The 20833-nt window shown below is 54.1% G+C and overlaps 1 protein-coding gene across 1 annotated transcript; it reads left to right on the top strand.

The window, feature by feature from the left end:
- Positions 1-1178: 1178 nt before the first annotated feature.
- NLRC3 (NLR family CARD domain containing 3) lies at positions 1179-20107 on the top strand. Its single transcript, XM_055340638.1, is given in 18 exon segments — positions 1179-1338; positions 1402-2376; positions 2379-3177; positions 4172-4258; positions 6932-7015; positions 7668-7751; positions 9353-9436; positions 10741-10824; positions 11299-11382; positions 12042-12125; positions 12653-12736; positions 13219-13302; positions 13757-13840; positions 15671-15754; positions 16052-16135; positions 16812-16895; positions 17324-17407; positions 17703-20107. Coding segments are annotated over 18 exon segments (3204 nt in total). The 3' UTR covers positions 17794-20107.
- The last annotated feature ends 726 nt before the right edge of the window (positions 20108-20833 follow it).

Here is a 20833-nt window from a genome sequence, read left to right as displayed (position 1 = left end):
GCTTCAATAGCGCTAGGAACAGAACGGCTGGAAAACGCTATTTTACTTGTCGCTAAGCTTCTTTTTAGCATTTTCCAGGTAAATGGTTCATCCTGAGTTAAAATGCCAGGAAGGCCCAATGCAAATACAAGGTCAGGGAGTATGTGGCCCCCTTGGGGCTGGAGCCAGTGACTCCTCTTAAGTGATTATCCCTGAGACCCAGAGAGCTGCAGGGCTGGGAGGCATGGGTCAGACCCGTTTCAGTGAGCTCCTGCCACCCAGGGCAGTAGGTGTGACCTCTGCCCAGCGCTGTGTCCTGTTTTCTGTCCTAGACCTGTGGATGAGGGCTGCCGACCTGCACCCCCTGAGTTCCTGAGGCCCTGCCAGAAGGGCTGCCGTGGGCTGGACATCCCGCCTGCTACAGGTGAGGACAGGAAGGGGGTGCAGGTGGGCTTGGGATCCCCCAGTGTCCACCTTAGCTGAGGGAGGGACACGTGGTCGGCCGGCTTTGGCTACGGGATCCACTCAAATCCTCAGAGAGGAAAAGGGAGGTGGGCAGGTGGTGCCTGGGCACAGCTCTGCCTCATAGCGGCTCCCCGTCAAAGTGCTCAGTAGAAAACACTGCGCCTGCGCATCAGGAGACCCCAGGAAAACAGTGAGGAAGACCGCGACACTGTACGTGTAGGAGCTTGGGCAAAGCACCATGACACGGGCCCACGGTAGGACCTCACTGTGGCTTCACCGCCCTCGGGGCTGCCTGGCTCCCCCGACCCCCATCCGCCCCTCGCAACCAGCGACGATCTCCAGAGTTCTGCCTTTTCCAGAAGGTCGCAGAGCTGTAATCACAGAACACTTCCCAGACTGGCTTCCTTCCTTCACCCCTTCTTGCGAGCGGACCTGCCCTGAACCTCGTCTCTATCTCCAGGTCACAAATGAGGACACCACAGCGCAAGCAGCTCAGGCGGCCTGCCCAGCGTCCCACGGCGGGTAAGCGGCAGAGCTCGGGTTCGAGCCCAGGCTGGGCTCTGATCCACCGGCCCCCGCATCAGAGGCAGGCCCCCCTCGCCCGTCTGGGCCCTCCCGGGCTGGGCTGAGAACCACCAGCAGGCTGGGGAGGGCACAGCGAGGGTCCCTTCCTGGCCCAGGCCAGGCGGGTAACACGGCTCTCTCCCCAGCTCCCGGTGGCAATCCCAGACCCCATGAGGAAGCAGGAGGTGCGGCCGGGCACAGAGGCAGGCCAGGGGCACGGCTCGGGCTCCCCAGCCGGGCAAGTGAAAGCCCTCGTGGACCTGCTGGCCGGGAGGAGCAGCCAGGGCTCCCAGACCCCGCAGGCCCCGGACAGGCCTCCACTTGGCGATGGTAGGCAGAGGGAGCGCGTCCCGGCCCCCCCCCCGGCCCCTCCCGTGTCCCCATCCCTCCCAGCCCTACCCTTCAGCCTCTGTCCCACAGACTCGAGGACACAGAAGTGCCAGGAGGCTCTGCTGAACTGGGTGAAAGGCAGCCTGGAGCTGGGCGGCCCCCCGTCCAGGCTGACCAGCCTCCTGCTGGTGGAGGGGCTGACGGACCTGCAGCTGAAGGAACACGACTTCACACAGGTGGAGACCACGCGTGGGGGCTGGCACCCGGCCAGGACCATCGCCCTCGACAGACTCTTCCTGCCACTGTCGCGGGTGTCTATCCCTCCCCGAATCTCCATCACCATCGGGGTCGCTGGCGTGGGCAAGACCACCCTGGTGAGGAACTTTGTCTACCTCTGGGCCCGGGGACAGGTTGGCAAGGACTTCTCCCTGGTGCTACCTTTGACTTTCCGAGATCTCAACACCCACGAGAAGCTGTCTGCAGACAGACTCGTCCACTCCGTCTTCCCACACACCAGGGAGTCTGGCCTGGCGGCAGCAGCCCCATCCAAAATCCTCCTTATCCTGGACGGCCTGGATGAGTGTAAGATGCCTCTGGACTTCTCCAACACCGTGGCCTGCACAGATCCCAAGAAGGAGATCCAGGTGGACCATCTGATCACCAACATCATCCGGGGCAACCTCTTCCCAGAAGTGTCTGTCTGGGTCACTTCTCGCCCCAACGTGGCTGGCCAGATCCCAGGTGGCCTGGTGGACCGGATGACAGAGATCCGGGGCTTTAACGAGGACGAGATCAAGGCGTGTCTGGAGGAAATGTTCCCCGAGGACCACACCCTCTCAGGCTGGGTCCTGAGGCAGGTGCAGGCCGACAGGGCTCTGTACCTGATGTGCACGGTCCCCGCCTTCTGCCGGCTGGCTGCGTCGGCACTGGCTCACTTGAGCCGCAGCAAGCCGGGGCCCCAGGATGCAGAGCCGTGGGCGCCAAGGACACTTTGCGAGCTCTACTCCTGCTACTTCAGGATGGCCCTCGGTGGGGACGGCAGGAGAAGGGCAGGGCGAGCCCTCGCATCGAGCAGGTGGCCCACAGCAGCCGCAAGATGGTGGGGACCCTGGGGCGGCTGGCCTTCCATGGGCTGGTCAGGAAGAAGTACGTGTTCTATGAGCAGGACCTGAAGGCGTTCGGCGTGGATCTCACTCTGGTGCAGAGCGCCCTGTGCGGCTGCTTCCTGCAGCGGGAGGAGACCCTGGCCTCGTCCACAGCCTACTGCTTCAGCCACCTGTCCCTGCAGGAGTACGTGGCAGCCGCGTACTACTACAGTGCGTCCAAGAGGGCCATCTTCGACCTCTTCACCGAGGGTGGCATGTCCTGGCCCCGCCTGGGCTTCCTCACACACTTCAGGAGTGCGGCCCAGCGGGCCATGCAGGCCGAGGATGGGCGGCTGGACGTGTTCCTGAGGTTCCTCTCAGGACTCCTGTCCCCAAGGGTCAATGCCCTGCTGGCTGGCTCCCTGCTGGCCCAGGGTGAGCACCAGGGCTACCGGGCCCAGGTGGCGGAGCTCCTGCAAGGCTGCCTACGCCCTAACGTGGCCGTCTGTGCCCGGGCAGTCAACATCCTACACTGCCTGCACGAGCTGCAGTGCACAGAGTTGGCCCGCAGCGTGGAGGAGGCCATGGAGAGCGGGGGCCTGGCAGGGCTGACTGGCCCCCAGCACCGCGCGGCCCTGGCGTATCTCCTGCAGGTGTCTGATGCCTGCGCCCAGGAGGCCAACCTGTCCCTGTGCCTCAGCAGGGGCGTCCTGCAGAGCCTGCTGCCCCAGCTGCTCTACTGCCGGAGCCTCAGGTGGGCACTGGGGTCGGGATGTGCAAGGTGTGGGGGTGGAGGAGCGGGCAGGCCCAGGAAGCTTCCTCACCACCACCACACCCCCCTGTATCAGAATCCTAGGGCCGGCTGCCTGGAGATGGACCACAGCACAGATGGCTTAAGGCAACATAAACTCACAGCTGTTGGCCAGAGTCCCAAATCAAGGTGTTAGCAGGGCCAAGCTCCCTCGGAAACCTGTAGGGGAGCATCCTCCCTGCCTCTCTAGCTCGTGCTGTTTGCTGGCATCCTCAGCTTGTCCACACCTCACTCTAATCTTTGTGGTCACATGGATTCCTTCTCCATGTCCCTGTCTTCAGGCAGTGTTTGTTCCCTCTGATAAGAACACCAGGCCTATGGGATTATAGGCCCGCCCCGCTCAGAAAGACCTCATTGTAACTAATGACATCTGCAATGACTCTATTTCCAAATAAGGTCAAGGTCGCATTCTTGAGTCACTGGCCAGGTGGGGGGTGTGGGTGGGGTCAGAACACCAACATATCTTTTTTGAGGAATACAATTCAACCTCTGACACCCTGTGAACCATCCCAGTCCTGACAGAGGCCACACCGGCCTCCACCCCCAGCCCAGCATCCACCCAGGGCTCTGGACCTTAGGAAGGCTGTAAGACCAGGGCCATTTCAGACCTGGGAGCAGGTGCCATGTCCTCAAGAGGAGGAGAACTAGCAACCCATGTTCCCCAGACTTGCATGGCGTGCGGGGCTGCTGGGAAGACACCCCCTGAATAGGAATCCTGGAACTCACAACACTGAGCCTCCCAGTCCACCCTCACAGGAAAACTCTGAGCATGGTGGGGGTGCTGGCACGGACCCCTGAGCTGCATGACAGAGGCTGCAGCGTGATGGAAATGTTGGCCTGGGTGCCTCTGTGGTCCTGACGCCAGCCCTGCACCAGCACCTCACCCCACCTGCCCACGGGCCCTATTACCTGCTCATCATCGCTCTTCCTCCTGCAGGCTGGACAACAACCAGTTTCAGGACCCCGTGATGGAGCTGCTGGGCAGTGTGCTGAGTGGGAAGGACTGTCGCATTCAGAAGATCAGGTAACGCTGACTCAGGAGACCCCATCCAGGGTGCCCGCTCTCACACAGGGTCTGGGGCTGCTTTCCCATCCTCCTCTCTGCTCAACTGGCCAGGAGTGCTTTCAAGGAGAGGTGCCTTTGAAGGCTGTGGCTCAGGATGCATGCTGCCTATTTCTGCCCATTCCAGAAAGTTCAGAGGCTCAGGTACCTCAACTGTGAGAGGAGGGAAAGGATAGGGTGAGGGTCAGATGCTATCACGGACATGGAGGCATTTCTCTGAATACTGTGTGCTCCAACGTGGTGCCAGGCCCAGTCTTCTCTGCGCACCTCTCAAAGTTTGCCCTCAAAACAGTATCATAGGCATAGGATTGCTTCTTTTTTTTTATTTTTAATTTATTTATTTATGATAGGCACACAGTGAGAGAGAGAGAGAGAGGCAGAGACATAGGCAGAGGGAGAAGCAGGCTCCATGCACCGGGAGCCCGACGTGGGATTCGATCCCGGTCTCCAGGATCGCGCCCTGGGCCAAAGGCAGGCGCTAAACCGCTGCACCACCCAGGGATCCCAGGACTGCTTCTTTAATGTTAACATTTTTAATTAAAAAAATGAATTTAAACTTTTAAATGAGTACAAAAATACAATTTAAACATTGCATCTTTAATGTTATAATTAGACGAAAGTCTATATGCTGATGGCAGAAGAGATTTTTGTGCTTAGGAAATTTCTTCCTATGATAACGTTTCTGAGTCTAATACCCGGTTTGGAGCCGAAATGATGTGACCTGGAGGTGGCTAGAACTAGGGAGATGAGTTGGAGCATAGGATCTAGGGAGGAATTCTTCATCCTCACGTAAGCCTCCCTCCGGGTTCCGAAATAATCTTTGCCTGAAAAAACAAAAACAAACATGGAATGAGTCAGGCACAACTAGAAGTCATCGAGGACAGCGGTGAGAGCCGTGGGCCCTGTGTGGCCCTGGACAGTTACCTGTGTGCCGAAAGAAGGTTAAAATGGGGTTAAAACAGGGTCTGTGGGTCCAGGGGTTTCCCACGACCCTTCCTCAGGTTCAATGATTCTCTAGAAGGACTCACAGAACTCAGAAAAGCCATTGTACTGCAGCTGTGGTTCATTACATCAAAAGGATCAGATGGAAATCCGCAAAGAGAGAAGATGCGTGGGGTGGTCCCCGGGAGAGCAGGCAAGCTCCCAGTTGTCTTCCCAGGGCAGTCGTATAGACGGTGCCTCCCTCTCCCAGTGACCCTGTGTGACAGCACACACGAAGCTCTCCCACCAGAGAGGCTCCCCAGGCTTGTGTGCAGTTGTGATCGGAGGTTGGGCATGGAGATATACCTGACTGCCCCTAGGGAAGCCCTTCCAGAGGTCAAGCTGCTACTGGGGAGCGCCTAAGGCTCCCAGGTAAGCAGAGGTCAACTTTCAGGAACTGGGGCAAGATTAATAACCCTCTCCTGCACACTAACAACCTCTTTGGGTTGTCAAGCAGCTTCAGCAGGTCAGTGCAAGGGAAGTGTGAGGACAGGCCAGACACAGAGGAAGGACTGTACAAGGAAGGGCCAGCCATTATGAGCAGCATTATCTCTGTCTCGTTAGCCGGAGATATGAATGCAACCCCTTTGGAGAAAACACAGTAATGACAACTTTTCATTATTTTTTCCTTCATGGGAAGTCTTCAGCAAAATAGTCAACTTCCAGTGTTTTTGCATGAAGGAGTCTGAAGAGTGCTCAGGAAATTTTTGGAATAGAAGTCAAAAATTTCTTCTATGGCCACATGCCCTTCTTCACCTCCCTATAGTTGGTCTTTGGGGCCACATCCCCATTTGAAATGTCCAAGGCACCCTTCAGGATACACACATGGCTCGTGAGGTATTACTCATAAAACACTATAAAAGTCTTGGGTAGGGCAGCCTGGTTGGCTCAGTGGTTCAGCGCTGCCTTCGGCCCAGGGCATGATCCTGGAGACCCAGGATCGAGTCCCACATCAGGCTCCCTGCATGGAGCCTGCTTCTCCTTCTACCTGTGTCTCTGCCTCCCTCTCTCTCTGTGTTTCTCATGAATAAATAAATAGAATCTTAAAAAAAAAAAAAAGTCCTGGGTAGGGGCGCCTGGGTGGCTCAGTGGTTGAGCATCTGCCTTCAGCTCAGGTTGTGATCCTGGGGTCGAGTCCCACATCGGGCTCCCCACAGGGTGCCTTCTTCTCCCTCTGCGTGTGTCTCTGCCTCTGTATGTGTGTCTCATGAATAAATAAAATGTTTAAAAAAATTGGCTGAGGTGGGAATATTTACACCATGGAAATTGGCCAATGCTACACATCAGTGTTTTTGTATTTTGTTTTTGGCAGCACACCGCTGCATGGGATCTATGTGGGCAACTTCTGTAACTGCCTATGCTCCCTGCTGCACTGTCTGTGTAGAAGCTGCTGTGCCAGATTCTGGCCCAACTCTGCCCTGGGACTCTTTGCCAGTGTGAGGGTCTGTCCCCTTTCTCTGGCCTTACCTTACCTGGCTCAGAGGCTTTCCTGCGCTGGTCATTCTCACTCCAGGGACCACCTCATCTCCACCTGCATCCAGGCTTTCATGATGCTAGTGAAACTGAGAGGTTTGGATCACAAGACTGGTGTTGAGGAAGAGGCCATGAGACTTATGGACCTAAAATAACCACTCCTCTCTCCTCCTTGTGCAGCTTGGCTGAGAACCAGATCAGTAATAAAGGTGCCAAAGCTCTGGCCAGATCCCTCCTGGTCAACAGAAGTCTGACTGCTCTGGAGTAAGTAGGACACCAAAGGCCAACCTTCCACCCTTGGGTCAGGGACAGTTTGCGAGCCATCTCGTGAAGTCCCATAGACCACACTCTCCCCTGGGTGGGTTGGAAAGACAGTCAAGTGAGCAAAATCCTGGCTCCTCAGCTGTTAGGACCAGCTCAGGGAGGCATCAGAATTTCAGCCCTGAAGATAGTATTCTTCTCTCCCCCCTCCACACCTGGTCCAAGCCAAGTCCATCAGATCCTGCTTTCTCCTCCCCACCAAATGGGCCATACTGGGAAAGTCCTTACTTGTTCACCTAAATTAGGATTTCTCTGCAAAACATGAAATCCTAAAGCCCAATATGTTATTTTCAAGGAACATAGATTTAAAGGTCAAGTAACGGGATCCCTGGGTGGCGCAGCGGTTTGGCGCCTGCCTTTGGCCCAGGGCGCGATCCTGGAGACCCGGGATCGAATCCCACGTCGGGCTCCCGGTGCATGGAGCCTGCTTCTCCCTCTGCCTGTGTCTCTGCCTCTCTCTCTCTCTCTCTGTGACTATCATAAATAAAGTTAAAAAAAAAAATAAAGGTCAAGTAACTTCTGTTTTTGTTTTTCTGTCCCTGGGAATTGGATTAAAAACAAAACAAAAACCAGTTATTTCTCTTCCTTCCACCAGCCTCCGCAGCAACTCCATTGGACCTCAAGGGGCCAAGGCTCTGGCAGATGCTCTGAAGATTAACCGCACTCTGGCCTTTCTGAGGTATGTACCATCTGCTCCCTGTCCCGACGTAACCAGTAGAGGACCCAGAAAACCCCCTCCCAGGTGCCAACCATGGAATGGGAGATGATTCAAAATGGCAGGCATCCTACACTGGCTCCCACCTGGGTGGATACCACATGATCTTGTAACCTACACAAGTTTCAGGTTTCAGCTCTTCCACAGTCATTGTTCTTGTGTTTACAGCCTAATCAGGGGGTGGAAAAGAAGGAAGGTGGGGTGGTACAGAAGTGGAAAAGTAAAATAATCCATAAGGAAAACCTCTTGTCCTCCATTGAGTGGGAAATCCCCAAGACCATGGTGTCAGAATATTCCCCTGAGGTGTTTCCCAGGACATTGAAGGGCCCATCTTCCAGAATATTCCTATGGTTTGCTGTGGTTTGCTATCTTCCTCTTAGGGGCCTGTGGTTGTATCCGTCCTTAGTTGAGTGTGTTACTGTCATTTGTTTTTTTCATTTATTTATTTTTATTGGGGTAAAATTCACCATTTTTTATAATTTTTTATTTATTTATGATAGTCACAGAGAGAGAGAGAGGCAGAGACACAGGCAGAGGGAGAAGCAGGCTCCATGCACCGGAAGCCCGATGTGCGCCACCCAGGGATCCCAAATTCACCATTTTAAAGTATACATTGCAATGGCACTTAGCACATTCACAGTTGTTCATTCATCACCTCTATCAGGTTCCAAAATATTTCCATCACCCTGACAGCAGATCCTGTATCCATTAGCAATCACTCCCCTTTCTCCTGTCCCTCCCAGTCCCTGGCAGCTAGCAGGGTCGGGGCTCTCTGTCTCTAGGTTTACCTACTCTGCAGATTTCACACACACGCGCGTGCGCACACACACACACACACACACACACACACACAGAATCCTACAACACAACCCTCTGTATCTGGCTTCTCTCACTGAGCATTGTGTTTTCAAGGTTCATCCACATGGTAGCTGGTGCTTCATCCCGATCTATGACTGAGTCATACTTCACTGGACAGACCACAGTTCATCCATTCATCAGTTGAGGGACATTTGGGTTGTTTCCACCTTTTGGCTCTTGTGAATAATGCTTCTGCACACATTCACGTACAAGCATTTGAATACTTAATTCTTTGGAGTAGACGCCTACCAGTAGAATTTACTGTGTCATACGGTAACTCTGACCTTTTGAGAACTGCCGGACTGCTTTCCACAAAGTCTGCCCCACTTTACATTCCCACCAGCAGTGGGTGAGGGTTCCAATTTTTCTACATCCTTGTCAACACATGGATGCTGTGGCTTTTGGTTGTAATTCCGACCACTGATAAACTAGTTGTTATCCCGATATCATGGGCACCTTGTTTCCAGTCAAGAGACAAATGCTTAGAGACCCAGAGGGAATCCTAAGGCCAGAGCAGCACTGGGAAGACGGGGCTGTCCCCAGATCCTTTTGTGGTGGGCAGTAAGGACAGAGAGCAGTCAGCTGCTCCGCCACCCCCTGCCTCTTCCCTTGGATCTCGCTAACACTGCAGCAAGGGTGAAGGCCACCACCAGAGGGCACCCTCATGTGCACCATCGGTGACACACATCTTCGCGCCTCCTCCACAGCCTCCAGAGCAACGAGATCAGGGATAATGGTGCCAGGTCCATGGCTGAGGCGTTGGCTACCAACCGGACCCTCTCTGTGCTGCAGTAAGTGGACATGCTGACCAGCAGAGAGACCCTCTCTTCTCCTCTCCTCTCCTCCTCCAAGAGCCTCTCTGATTTCTGCAAGGAAGGATGACTGGGGAGATATCCTGAGGCTTTCTGACCCCTCTGGTTGGCCCCTGGAAATCTTGATGTCCACCACTTTTCCACAGAACAGGTGCTGGAAAACGACCAAAACTAAAGCTTCCTGCCAATGCAGAAAATCCTCTCCACAAATGTAGTAAAGAATGAAACAGTTTAATTATTTGAATAATCAACTAGAGAGCAGTGCACGCACGTCATTGGCAATCCACCAACGAGTTGGCAAAGACAAGGAAATCTCACCCTTTTCTACAGCCAAGCAGACACAACCTATGATATGTGTGTTCTTGAGATAATCTGTGCTCCAGAGGACTGGACAGCACCATTTGTTGCACATAGCTTTTCCTAAATTTGCCTGGTAGCTGGGGTAGCCATCTGTTTACTAACTGCCTTTATCCAAAGGAAAAACCAAACTTCTCCTATCTATATGACAAGCAGGCATTTACAAAGTGGAGTCGTGCTGTCTTTCTTGATGTGTACATTTGAGAGAGATGGCTCCAAGACTCCTACAGGCTGTCAATCTGAGGTTGACAAGAGGTTTATTTAGCTTTTAAAAAGACTTACTCCTCTAAGGGACAGCTTTACCATTGCAAATTTTCTCAAAGAAACGCTCTAAGGGAAACGCTGTCAGGGAAAGGTCCCCTTTGGAACCTAACGAAATTCCCTTCTGTTTACATCCTATTTCTCCTCACACAACACAGGTCGGGCCTTGTCTGTCCTCCTAGGATTAACCTGGGGCTTGTGGGAACATTTCCGTCCTCCAGATTTGGTATAAAGGGAAGTAGCTGTTGCAAGAGGGCCTAAACGGAGGGTTGGCCTTCGGAGGACTGCAGGGCTGGAAGGCAGGCCGCTGGCTGGTCAAGAGGTAGATGGTTGGGTGTTGAGAGGGTTGCCTGAGTGAGGAGTCGGCAGGACTCACGTGCAGGAGTCGCCACTCGAGAGCTTGCTGGATATTGTGCGTTCTCTGGTCACTGCTTTCCAGCTTCTGACAAGGGAGGGCCCAGCTGTCCTTGCCTCTGACACCCCCATGGAATGATGTCAGTCTGCTGGCATCACCAAGCCACAGATCTTTCCTAGAGACCTGTCTGCCGATGCTGTGATAGATGGAGGGGGCATTCGAGCACTCTGAGCACTCCCCTCGAACCGGACCATCCCTGCAGTGGGAATGGCTATGGCTGGCTTTGCTGAAAGACCCTTCTCTCCCATAGCCTACAGAAGAATACCGTCGGGCCTGTGGGAGCCCAGCTGATGGCGGAGACCCTGAAACAGAACAGGAGTCTGAAGGAGCTCATGTGAGAAATGCAGAAGGGCCGAATATGTATCCTCACTGACTGTACAATGCCCAGCCCATCACAAATATTTGTGAGCATAAGGATGAATGGATGGATTGACAGATGGACAGATGTGTGGGTGCAAGATAGCTGACTTTGGACTCCAGCTTCCCAGGATTGGGCCTGTCTCAGACTTAAACTTACTGCCTTCCCAGCACTGCCTGGCCATCTTCACATAAAGTATCACAAAACCTCCCACTAGAGGGTTGGCCCTGCCCCTGCTAGGGAGTCAAGTACTTTGCTACCTTGACGTATACAGGCCATAAGGAGTCACTTGCAGAGGCTACGTGCGAGCCACAGACCCAAGCTGAAACAAGCTGTGCACTGGGCACCCTTACCACCACAGAGCAAGCACGGCCCCACACCCTGGTCCCTGGGCCCCACCCTGCCAGGCTGCTCCCGAAAACCGACTCACCCTGGTCCCATCTCTTGCAGATTTTCCAGTAACAGCATCGGTGACGGAGGTGCTGAGGCCCTGGCTAAGGCCCTGAGGGTGAACCAGGGCCTGGAGAGTCTGGAGTGAGTCTGCCTGACTGCCCTCCAGGAGTGGCCGTGGGCAGAGGGTGACTCCCCTGGTTTCCCCACCTAGAAGTGGGCGGGTCCCGGAGGAGGGTTGTCAGGACCACTACTTCGCCAGAACCCAACCGCAGCAGCCTGGGGCATACTGTGACCTGTCCCACGCCCACCCCACCGTCCCATCCCGCCCCACCGGCTCCATTTCCCTAGACAGTGGAGGTTGGTGTTGACTGTAGAGTTTTCAGAGTGACAAACACCGAGTGCCCTTGAAAAGCTGGCACGGGTGACTGAAAAGGATGTCGGCCGTGGCGGCCTTGGTGGGGGCTGGGGGAGCGCGATGCTGCCCCCACACCGGGGAGACGCAGCGGTGCTGCTCTCTGGGGCTGCAGACACAACACACACTCCTACCCCGGGTATTTGGAGCCACTCACATAAGGCAGAGGCTAAGCTGTGAGGCTGATGTACTAGACCCACCTGCGCGGACCTAGGGCATCTGGAACACGGGGGCAGGGACAGGAAAGAGGGATGAGGAGAAGGGCAGCGTGGGGTGACACCTACGGCCAGAGTCCCCCAGCTCTGCTGCACCTGACGCCGGAGCAGCAGCTCCCTGCGGGTCGGGATGGCCATGCCAAGCACGTCCCGTCATCTTGTCCCGTTTGCAGCCTGCAGAGCAATTCCATCAGCGACGCAGGAGTGGCAGCCCTGACAGGGGCCCTCTGTGCCAACCAGGCCCTCACCAGCCTCAAGTAAGTCCTGGCTTCCCTCTCCAGTCAGTGTCCCTTTGGCCAAGGGGGACTTTGGGACGGAAGGAAAGCCCACACCTCCCACTGCGGGCCTGTTCTGTAGCGATCTGTGGTTGGGCTTTTCTGGAGCCTGGCATCCTGCACACTTCCTGCTCTCTCAGGGAGGGCTGGGGGGGGGCACAGGGGCACCTGGGGCCTCAGCTGGCCAGTTCTGCTGCTCCCTTCCAGCAAACCAGCCCCTGAGGCAGCTGAGCCTGGCCCCAGGCCCCTCACCTCTGACGGCCTGTCACCTGAGCCCCTTCCTCCTGCCGGGTCCCCTGTGGGTGGACCTCCAGGGGAGACACCTGGAGAGCTAGCAGTGGGAGCCTGGCTTGCTGGAGGCTCTTCTACCTCAGCCCTGATGGCTCAGGAGGCCCAGGTCCTGCCTGAGGTTCCTTTGTCTCCAAAGGCCGGAGTGCCGGGGCCTGTCTCCCCCTTCTCCCCCCGCCCCGAGCCCTCACACACCCGGTCAGGGTCTTCTCTCTCCCCAGTCTTCGAGAAAACTCTATCAGCCCGGAGGGAGCCCGGGAGCTGGCACGAGCTCTCCGCAGCAACAGCACCCTAAAGAACTTGGAGTACGTGAGTTGGGTGCAGGCTGCACCTCCCTCGCCTACCTGGTGCCCTGGGGAGTGGAGGGCAGAGGGCGGCTCTACAGGCTGGGAAGGGCCTGCTTGGGGAGCGCTGCCCGGAGGCCTGGCTGCTGGTGGCGACCCCACCACCCCCACGTGCTCAGTTACCTGCTGCCCCCTCCCCCAGCCACCTCCCCAGGGCGACGTGGGAGGGCCCAGGTCAGGGGCAGCGCAGTACAGGGACCAGGAGTGGGCTCCCACGGGGTGATCTGTCCTGGGAACTCACTAAGCTGAATCCAGGTCCCCTCTCCGTGCGGCTGTCAGGGTTCAGTACAACAGCCTCAGGCACGGGCTTCGCACACACAGGCTCCCCCAACGTGAGCTGGGTGGTCCTCAGGGAGGAGGGGACCTGGATTCCCGGCTGAGCAAGCATGGGGCCTCTGTGGCCAGCTAGCTCCTGCTTACTCACCGTGTTCCCCTCCTCCCAGCCTGACAGCCAACCTCCTCCACGACCAGGGCGCCCAGGCCATCGCGGTGGCAATGAGAGAAAACCAGGCCCTCACGTCACTTCAGTGAGTCTGCGGCAGCCCCAGCCCATCCCGTCCCGTCCCCTCTGTGGGGCTGTAGGGCCATCGTACCAGCTCCCCAGGAGAACGAGGCCAGCTTTGGGGCCCCCCAGTAGGCTGCGCACTACGTCCTGCTCTGCCTCCTGGGGCAGATGCACAGAGGCCTATAGGGAGGTGGGTACCCATGCCATACCTCCGAGTGTCACAAGCTTCACACAGGGGCCATCTGGGGTTTCTATTGGAGCCTGTTCCTGTGTCCACCCTTAAGCAGAGTGCTCATTCACCCTCTTCAACCAAACCTGAGGTGGGCTCCAGGAGTTCAGCCTATCAGTGGCGAGGACCTCATCCCGCAAGGACCCCTGCCCTGCCTACAGATTCTCCTGGGAGAGTCCCCTCTTTCCGGACCCTCCAGAACATGCAGGGCTCCACCCTGGGCTCACGTGTGTTTGTTTCTGTCCAGCCTGCAGTGGAACTTCATCCAGGCTGGTGCTGCCAAGGCCCTGGGACAAGCACTACAGCTCAACAGAAGCTTGACCAGCCTCGAGTAAGTGGGGCCTCGGCAGGGGCTGCAGGAGGGTCAGGGGAGCAAGGACTCCTGAAACCTTGGTGTCCACCAGGCACATGGCCTCCTCTGCCCTAAGGCCAGCAGGCATTTTTCTGCTTTAATAGCTTTACTGAAGCATAATCCAGGCACCACAATAATTTACCCATATAAAGTACAAAACTGACTGGTTTCTAGTACATCCACTGAGCTGTGCAACCATCACCACAATCAACTTGACAGCATTTCCATCACCCCAGACTCATTAGCAGTCACTCCCCACTGCCCCCAACCCCAGCTGTGGCCAGCACACATGTGCTCTGTCTCTATGGAGTCACCCACGCTGGATGTCTTACATACATGGACTCATACTGTCTGCAGGCTTTGCAACCAACATCTTTCATTTAGTGTCATGTCTTTAAGGGTCACCCGGGTGGTGGCATGAATCAGAGCTTCATTCCTTTCTATGGCTGAATCCTAGTCCAGTGTGTGCATAGACCACACTGTCCACTGATGGACACTGGGTTGTTCCCACTGTCTGGCTCTCATGACACTGCTGTGAGCCTTCACGAGCCTTCATTTCTCGTGGCTACACACCATGAGTGGAACTGCTGGGTCGAGGGCTAACTCTGTGTTTAACCCTTTGAGCCTCACTGGCTTCTGACCAGGGTGTCTCACTTCTGGCTGGTTCTTGTGTTTGACATCCTGGTGCTCCCTACGGTTCTGTCCTAGGCCATCTTCTCTTGAATGACCTCTTTTCCAGAAGTTCTCTGCTCCCAGGCTCCTTGCCTTCAAAAAGCTCTGGTGCCCCCACGTCTATCCCCCAGATGTCTCTCCTGAGCTCCAGACCTGTGTCACCACTACCCACTCAGCATCTCCCCTAGGGCGCCTCACAGGAACTTCAAACTGCCCAAACCACCTGCCCATGAGCCTGCTTCTCTGGCGCCACCTCGTGAACAGGACCAGCCAGTCGTGTGAGCTAGAAACACCACCTCTGCTCTTGCTTCCCACCTGTGGCTGTCCTCCCTACATTCCACCATTTCCCTTTGCCCCCACAGCCACCAGCAGGCCAGCAGCATCACTCACCTGCGTCACTGCAGGGGCACCTCCACATCCAGTCCATCTTCTCACACAGCTGGCCAAAGAGCTTTCCCAAATGTAAATCTGTCCCTGTCCTGGGTGAAATGCTTAAATGCTGCCCAGTGCCTGCAGAGTGAAGGCCAACCCTTAACATGGCTTCCAAAGAACACCCCAATCTGCTTCCTGTGTACCTCCTCAGCCTCATTCCACGAGGTGGCGACTCGACTCAGTTTCTTTGGGTTTCGTGCGGAGGTGCCAAGCCCCCTCCCCCATCTCTCATCCTTCAGGTTTCAGTTTAGACCTAGTTCTTCCGGCAGCTTCTGTGAGCAGTTGGCACATGGCCTCTGGGGTCTGCTCATTCAATCACAACTCCTCACCCGAGACAGACCTCAGCCTGTACAGCTCTGTGGACACAACACACACTCAAATGTCTGTCAGAATTTTTAACGCAAAGTGCTCCCCTGAACACACGGGTGCCTACCCTAACTAAACTCTTAACCACTGACTGCTCTCGTACCTAGCACTTTACTCATGTGGAAGGGAAGGGAGGGGAAAAAAAGATGTAAAACACTGACCGGCAAGAACGGCCCGGTGGAGGGCTTTGACTTACTTCTCTGGCCAGCACATCCTTAGTCCCTTTTCCATTGTCCCTCTGTTTGCGTCTGAATTAAATCTAGAAGGGCCCAGCTCAGCAAGTCCTACTGGACTGCCAACCCCGTGCCCCGTGAGCCCAGGGCCACGCTCTGTGTTCAGTTTACAGGAGAACGCCATCGGGGATGAGGGTGCGTCTGCAGTGGCCAGCGCGCTCAAGACCAACGCGACCCTCACTGCTCTCTAGTAAGTGCTAACGCGCACGCTGCCTGGGAGCCAGCCCTGTGCCCGGCTCTCACGCCCTCCCGTCGGTTTTGCTTTCCATCCAAGGAAGGTGTGTTTCGTTTTCCGAGTGTTAGCAAGTGGGACCTCGAGCATCTGGAAAGCAGGAAGTAGGGGCTCGGGGAGCGTTCTCCCTCAAACTCTCCAGGAGCCCCCGTGTCCCTCCTGGACCCGCAGCGGCAGCTCCCGTCCTAGGCGGTGCAGGGCAGGTGCAGGCTGCAGGGGCCCTGCCTGCCCGCGCTGACTGCACCTCTCCCACAGCTTGCAGGTGGCCTCTATCGGGGCCCGGGGCGCCCAGGCGCTAGGGGACGCCCTGGCCGTGAATGGAACCTTGGAGATTCTTGAGTAAGTGTCCCCGTCTCTGGCTCTGGTCTGTTGCCCCAAGAAACCACGCTGTTGATTCAGAATGAAGATATGGAAGAAAAGAACTGTCAATTTACGTGGAAACTCACAGATCATTCAAACACCGTCCTTCAGGTCAAGCAGGCCGCAGCTTCCCCATTCCCACACCATACCTCCTCCCTACGAGCCCCTACTGTCGGGCCTCCTCCCCCTAGGTACCCGTTCTCGCCTTGCCAGGCGGCGCACGTCCCGAGGTTCCCGCATAGGGGTCCCTGGCCATGGAGCTCGCTCTATGAGAGGATCCAAGGTCCTGGGGGTGGGGGTTACCCTGGATGCGGCTCTCTGGCACGTGCCAGTCATTTCTGCTCCTGATGCTGAGCACGCGGGGACCACTGGCTGCAATGCTGCCTCTTGTCTCAGCCCTGCTCTCCGTCCTTGGGGATGGAGGAGGGTGAGGGCTCCCATAAACCACCCAGGTTGGCCAGCTTCACCCCTCCACGCGTGTCCTGCTCCCCAGAGCCGATCTCTGTTCTGTGCCTGGAGCGAGGAAGGAACCACCTCACCTCCATGGTGGCTGAGTCCATGCTTCCTCTACCCAGTAGCCCCGGCTCGTCTGAAGAGGTATGGTTTTCATCCCACAGCGGTCACTGTGCCTTAGGGTTCCTATCTCTCCTGACAGCTTACGAGGAAATGCCATCGGGGTGGCTGGAGCCAAAGCCTTGGCAAATGCCCTGAAGGTGAACTCAAGTCTCCGAAAACTCAAGTGAGTGGCTGTAGAGACCCACCTGCGCCCAGAGCTGCAGACTTCTCTGCTGGAACCTCCCCCTCGAGATGAGCGGCTCTTGGGGTCCTCTGTAGCTGCTTCCTTCCGAATAGCGAGAGCTTTGACTACTAGAGTCCCTCTTGCAGATGGATGCATTCATTCTGTCTAGCTTATGTCATAGCTAAGTCACTTAATGCCTGCATTTTTGGTCTTACGTCTTCCATGGCACTTAGACGAGACCATCTGGCTACTTGTAGACACTGGCCTCAGGGGTAAATGCCCCCGTGCTGTTGCTAGGACGCTAATGGACAAATCAGGCCCAGAACTGTCTTTCTTCCACTGCCCCCCAAGATAATGTGGCACAGCTTTCTGGGGCGTGTTCTGTCCTGAGTGGCTCAAGGTGGTGTCTCCATCTTTTCTCTGCCTAGTCTTCAAGAAAATTCCTTGGGGATGGATGGGGCGATATGTGTCGCCACTGCACTGTCTGGAAACCATGGCCTCCAGCACATCAAGTGAGTGGGGCTCGGCGGCATCTGCCCTTTCCTGCCATTCTTGCTCCCTTGGAGCGGCGCCCAGGTCAGGCTCTGCCTTCTGCCCGATTCTCAGCGGGCTCCTGGGTCTTCCAGCAGTTCTGCAGCGAAACTCAGTATAAAGAGGAGTCATTCTGGCCCTGTCCATGGGAGGGACCCTGGAAGCATGAAGGTGTTGGCTGGAGCTCTGCATTTCGTGCTCTTTACTAACGAGAACCTGCAGGCCCCTGGGCCTCGAGCCCATCTCTCAAGCCCTGTCCTAATGTTTCTCTTCTAGTCTCCAGGGAAATCACATTGGGGAATCTGGTGCCAGGATGATCTCAGAGGTTATCAAGACAAATGCTCCTTCATGCACTGTTGAGATGTGAGCAAAACAAGTTCCTGGTGGACCTGGCAGGACGACAGGCAGACCAACAGCTGGAAGCTTTTGAATGGAAAGACAATTTTCCAGGGTTCCTTCCTGTGGTCTGGGAATGATGTTGACCCACACAATAGCTGTCTCCTGCAAGGAGGCAGGAAAGGTGCTGCCAAAGAGGTCACGAGCAACTCTCTCAGTCCCAGGTCAGTCCAAGCAGGGGTGAGATGGATTCTCTGCTCTGGTGCAGAGAAGGGATGTCCCCACCAAGGACACAAGCTTTAAAGCTCAACAGGTAAGAAGCTGGTACAAGCTTATTTATACCCTGAGGTCTTCATGTGCCTCTTTTATTATTATTTCCCTTCTCCACTTGTTAAAATCACTCCTCCCCACTCTGAAAGGAGCTTCCATCTTCAAGCCTATATAGGTTATCAACTTGGCATCGGTGACAGAGGGACCGCTCTTTTCTCAAGAAGACTAGAACATTTTTAGGTCTATGATCATTAGAAACACATGGAAAAATTGATAATTTTTGAAGAGAAATAAAGGCTTTAATTACAGGATTCTGGAGACAAAGACAAAAAGAGGTTCTCCAAGGTTCTTGCCACCTTTATCCATTACGAAATCTCTCAATGGCATGGATTATGTCTGGCATACATTATGGGGGATCTGGCATGCTGGTTATCAACGGCACATTAAACGCTGATGCCTTAATGTTATCCAATACTGGGCTTCCAAAACCATGACTGTGCCTGCAGCTTCTCCGTGAAGGCCAGTAAGCTGAGCTTCCATGTGGTCCAAGTTGCCTCAGGTGTGTGTCTGGGATGAAGGGAAAAAGACCCCAAAGGACACCACAGTTCTCATCAACTAAATAACCAAGGAAAATGCTTATAAAGATTATAAAGTCATTACCATTTTAAAGTTTGAACAGGAAGCACACTTATTCCAAATGTGCCTTCAAAAATGAGGATTCAGGCAAAAATCCTCAATGGATGCTAAAGCCATGGATAAAAGCCTATCGAGGAAGAAGATAACCACCAAGTCTCAAAATATCACCCCACGAGCGATAGTTACAAAAGATGGACAATTTTACAAATGTTTTCTTAACAAAGTTATTAAACCTAACATCACCGATAATGGGACAACTGGGCATGCTGTGCCCCTGATGTGATGCACTGAAGACACATCATGCCAAAAATACTGATTTGAATCTTATCAGGAAGGAACAATCAGACAAAATCCAAACAGAGAGGCATTCTGGAAAATAACAACAACAAAAACCAGCCTAACCTCTTCAAAAATGTCAATGTTATGAAAAATACAAAAGGCTGGGGACTATTTTAAATTGTAGGAGATTAAAGAAACATAACCACCTACTGCAGGCTCTCTGATTAGATCTTCTACTGAAAAAAATAATCAGCTATAAAGAAAAGTACTTGGAAATGGGGGACATCCAAACGCAGGTCTTGTGTCATATTTATTTGGATTGCTGTGTTTTTGGAAGATTTTTTTTTTTGCGGGGTATAGAACCTAAAGGCTGGTATTTGGCCCTTAGTACTTTCAGGATGTTGCCATACTGCCGTCTGATTTGCACAGTGTCTGATTCAGTTGAGAACAAGACAGAACAAGAGTCACAGTTGCCAAATGCTAGAGAAAGCCGTGTCTTGCTGGAATCCAGCATCAGCAAAACCTCAAGGGCCAAGGCAGTGAAGAAAAATCATGCTCCCCAGGGCCCTGTATAACAAGCCTCATCCCTTCCTTCTCCGAAGTCTCCCTGACAGCCCACTGACCAGCCCATCCTCTTGCTCACTGGCAAAGCAGAGAGGTTTACAAGGAATAGCTCTACCATCGCAGGGAGGGCCTAAAGGTGATCTGGAGCTGAGGCGACACACCAGTAGCCAGCCCAGTGGGACTCTTTGTTTTTCATTCTGAACCATTTCTATTGCTGTGTCTGCAGGGCCGGTATCTTCTCTTCTGTGGGCCTCAATCCTAGCTCACACAGTCTTTGTCTCATTTCTTTCATCTCTATAAGCTTTGAGATTTATGTCTTATCACCTCTTAAAGATGTTCATGCCTCCCTCCATCATCTCAGTAAAAAACTATCTGAATGTCCTTTTTTAAAAAACTAATTCTATCATCTGTTATTTCTGGGTCACTTCTGGGTCTGTTTATTTTTCTCATTATGATAATTTTTTTTTAATTTTTATTTATTTATGATAGGCACACAGTGAGAGAGAGAGAGGCAGAGACACAGGCAGAGGGAGAAGCAGGCTCCATGCACCGGGAGCCCGACGTGGGATTCGATCCCGGGTCTCCAGGATCGCGCCCTGGGCCAAAGGCAGGCGCTAAACCGCTGCGCCACCCAGGGATCCCTCATTATGATAATTTTTTTTTAATTTTTTTTTATTTATTTATGATAGTCACAGAGAGAGAGAGAGAGAGGCAGAGACACAGGCAGAGGGAGAAGCAGGCTCCATGCACCGGGAGCCCGATGTGGGATTCGATCCCGGGTCTCCAGGATCGCGCCCTGGGCCAAAGGCAGGCGCCACCCAGGGATTCCCTCATTATGATAATTTTTAATTGGACACCAGACATTGGCAATTTTATCTTGTTGGGTATGGACTATTTTTATGTTCCTTAAAATTCTTGAGCTTTATTCTGGGACACATTACTTAGAAACAGCTGGATACTTTCAATGCTTGCCGTTTTAAGTTTTGTTAGCCAAGAACAGCCATCCTTATCTTAGGGCTACCGTGGCCTAACTTCTGAGGCATCGTCTCAGTATTCTGGGTACTTACTCCACCTGATGCCCAAGTCTCTTTTGGGTCCTTATCTACACCAGATGCTGTAGAAATCCAGGTGTAAAAGATCATGACATCAACCAAAGCCATCTTACTTTTACCAGCCCAGCTGGTTATCTGGTGTGCATATTTTCAATAGGCAATATGGATTTAAACAGAATGACTCCTAATGACGCCTTTGCTTCATCAATTAATTACACACATTCTCTCTCTTATAGATTCAACCGCTCTCATTCCACATGCTAGTTCCCT

The sequence above is a fragment of the Nyctereutes procyonoides genome, unplaced genomic scaffold (assembly GCF_905146905.1).
Source record: "Nyctereutes procyonoides isolate TBG_1078 unplaced genomic scaffold, NYPRO_anot_genome, whole genome shotgun sequence".
NCBI lineage: Eukaryota > Metazoa > Chordata > Mammalia > Carnivora > Canidae > Nyctereutes > Nyctereutes procyonoides.
The sequence above is the reverse complement of the archived record's forward strand: the minus strand, read 5'-3'. Positions and strand labels throughout refer to the sequence as shown.